Source organism: Pyrus communis, chromosome 4, assembly GCF_963583255.1.
Source record: "Pyrus communis chromosome 4, drPyrComm1.1, whole genome shotgun sequence".
In the NCBI taxonomy this organism is placed as follows: Eukaryota; Viridiplantae; Streptophyta; class Magnoliopsida; order Rosales; family Rosaceae; genus Pyrus; species Pyrus communis.
Window position 1 is genome coordinate 2,008,604 of NC_084806.1, and position 2,445 is coordinate 2,011,048.

General features: G+C 40.2%; 1 protein-coding gene across 1 annotated transcript; it reads left to right on the top strand.

Moving 5' to 3' along the window:
- The first annotated feature begins 250 nt into the window (after window positions 1-250).
- LOC137730481 (cytochrome P450 CYP749A22-like) lies at window positions 251-2,213 on the top strand. The gene is made up of 5 exons (XM_068469470.1): window positions 251-533; window positions 608-831; window positions 969-1,201; window positions 1,292-1,670; window positions 1,782-2,213. The coding sequence occupies exons 1-5, from the start codon at window positions 251-253 to the stop codon at window positions 2,211-2,213; spliced, it is 1,551 nt and encodes a 516-aa protein (XP_068325571.1).
- Window positions 2,214-2,445: the final 232 nt, after the last annotated feature.

Sequence of the window (2,445 nt, forward strand, 5' to 3'; positions counted from 1 at the left end):
CAAGCCAAAGAACTATATAAGTGAGAGGATTGCTTGCCAAACAAGCAAACAGAAAATCCAAGGGATTATATATTTTATCAGCAAATGGTACTGATATCTGCATATTTTAAAAGTAAGACGGCCTAGAATATTTCATAATATTAAAGTTGGTGATGGGTTATGTCATCTAATTAATTAATTAATTAATTTGTGAAATGCTGAAAACTCAGTAGGTTTCAGCCAAAGAGAAAGAGGAAGACAAAACGAAAAAATGAAATCTGTGGGAGGCACAGTGATCGTTCTTTCAAGCTTGCTGTGTCTGCTCCTCCTCTTAGCTCTCATCAAGATTTTTCATAAACTATGGTGGACTCCGATTCGAATACAGAATCTGGTGGCTCTGCAGGGAATCAAAGGCCCTTCTTACCGATTCGTCCATGGAAACACCAAAGAGATCTCCAGCATGCAAGAAGAAGCCATGAGGAGGCCCAAAAGTTTATCACATGACATATTTTCTCAAGTTCAACCTCACATACACTTGTGGACAAAGACATATGGTGAAGAACCTTTTACCAGTCGATAGTTTTCAAATCATTGTTCTAATCTAAATTTGTTTCGTCTTTGACAACAGGAGCAAATTTCCTTCAATGGTATGGTGTTCAAGCCCAATTGATCATCACAGAGCCTGAACTGTGCAAAGAGATACTTACGAATAAAGATAAAGCTTATCCGAAAAGCGAGACGAAAGGCTATGCGAGAAGGCTATTAGGAGATGGACTTGTCGTAAGTGATGGTGAAAAATGGGCTAAAATGAGAAAGTTAGCCAACTATGCCTTCCACGGAGAGATCTTAAAGGTAATATTACTTGTGTGTTGGTTAAGTTAGTTGGTCAAGGTAATGTGCCCGTTCTCTTGCACTCTAGTTTGAATCATTCTCGTCGTACAATAAGCTAGGAGCAAATAGGGAACAAATATGTTAATTGCTTTTGCTAGGGTATGGCTCCAACAATGATAGCTAGTGCTGAGACGATGCTGGAAAATTGGAAAGAACACGACGGCAAAGAGATTGATGTGTTTAAAGAATTTAGGTTGTACACCTCAGAAGTGATTTCCAGGACGGCCTTTGGCAGCAGCTACTTAGAAGGGAAGAACATTTTCGAGAACCTGGAGAAGTTAGCCTACTTATCATTCAAAAATGCGTTCAACCTCAGGTTTCCCGGCATCAGGTAATTACTTCCATTTAACTAAATAACCATGAATTGGAACATTGCACTACTTAGGTTCTGATTTTAATCTGCCCTTGATCAATACTTCAGTAGGTTTATTAAATCCAAGGATGAGATAGAATCAGAAAAGCTTGAGAAAAGTATCCGCAACTCTATCATGGAGATGATCAGGAAACGAGAAGACAAGGCAATGGTTGGAGAAGAAGGCAGCTTTGGTGATGATTTTCTTGGAGTACTCATAAAAGCTCATCATGACGCCGATGAGAACCAGAGAACTTCGATTGATGAGATAGTTGACGAGTGCAAGACATTTTACCTTGGTGGACAAGAAACCACTAGTAGTGGACTTGCTTGGACTGTCTTTCTTCTGGCAATCCATACCGATTGGCAAGAGGAAGCAAGGAAGGAGGTGATCCAAATATTTGGAAAACAAAACCCTAATCTCGATGGCACTGCCAAACTAAAAATTGTAAGAATGTCAACAACTCACTCATTTTCTTGTCTTTGTTGCGGCATATATGTTACCTTGCAGCTCGAGGTTCTGTTTTTTATTCTTTTTCATGATTCATTTTTCGAGCAGATGAATATGATCTTCAACGAGTCGCTAAGGTTATATCCACCGGTAGTTGCCATGGAGAGGAAAATTGGAAGGGAAGTTAGGCTGGGAAAACATGTCCTTCCTGCTAATGTTGAAATAACCATTCCATGCTTAGCCCTTCAGCACGAGCCTCAAATCTGGGGAGAAGATGTGCTACTTTTCAAACCGGAGCGATTCTCGGAAGGTGTTGCTAAGGCTACAAAGAACAACATAGCCGCATTCTTACCATGGGGATTGGGACCTCGAAGTTGTGTGGGATCTAATTTTGCAACCATGGAAACAAAGATTGCTCTGTCGATGATTCTACAACGCTTCTCTTTCACACTTTCCCCAGCCTACATCCACTCGCCCTACCGGCTTCTTACAGTGCGGCCGCAACATGGAGTTCAAGTAATGCTACGCTCGCTCACATGATGATCAATTTATTAACATTGCGCTTTAGGTTACAAATAATGCAAGCTCTGCTTTGAGCTTCAGCCAAAAGGGGAAATAAGATTTACAATGGTGAATAGCCACTATATATTTTTCTTTTCCTGTTTTGCTTTTGGGGAATGTAACGAATAACGATGATGGCTTGTTTCGAACACTGTTGAAAGTACTTTGTTTAGAAGTGTGCTTGCTAGAAGTGATTTTACTAAATTTCGTA

Bases quoted from the DNA above. Each gene is read 5' to 3' on its own strand.
- LOC137730481 (XM_068469470.1), top strand. From the start codon at position 251: ATGAAATCTGTGGGAGGCACAGTGATCGTTCTTTCAAGCTTGCTGTGT. The intron at 832-968 runs GTAATATTACTT...TGCTTTTGCTAG, and splicing joins TCCACGGAGAGATCTTAAAG to GGTATGGCTCCAACAATGAT. The intron at 1,202-1,291 runs GTAATTACTTCC...TCAATACTTCAG, and splicing joins CTCAGGTTTCCCGGCATCAG to TAGGTTTATTAAATCCAAGG.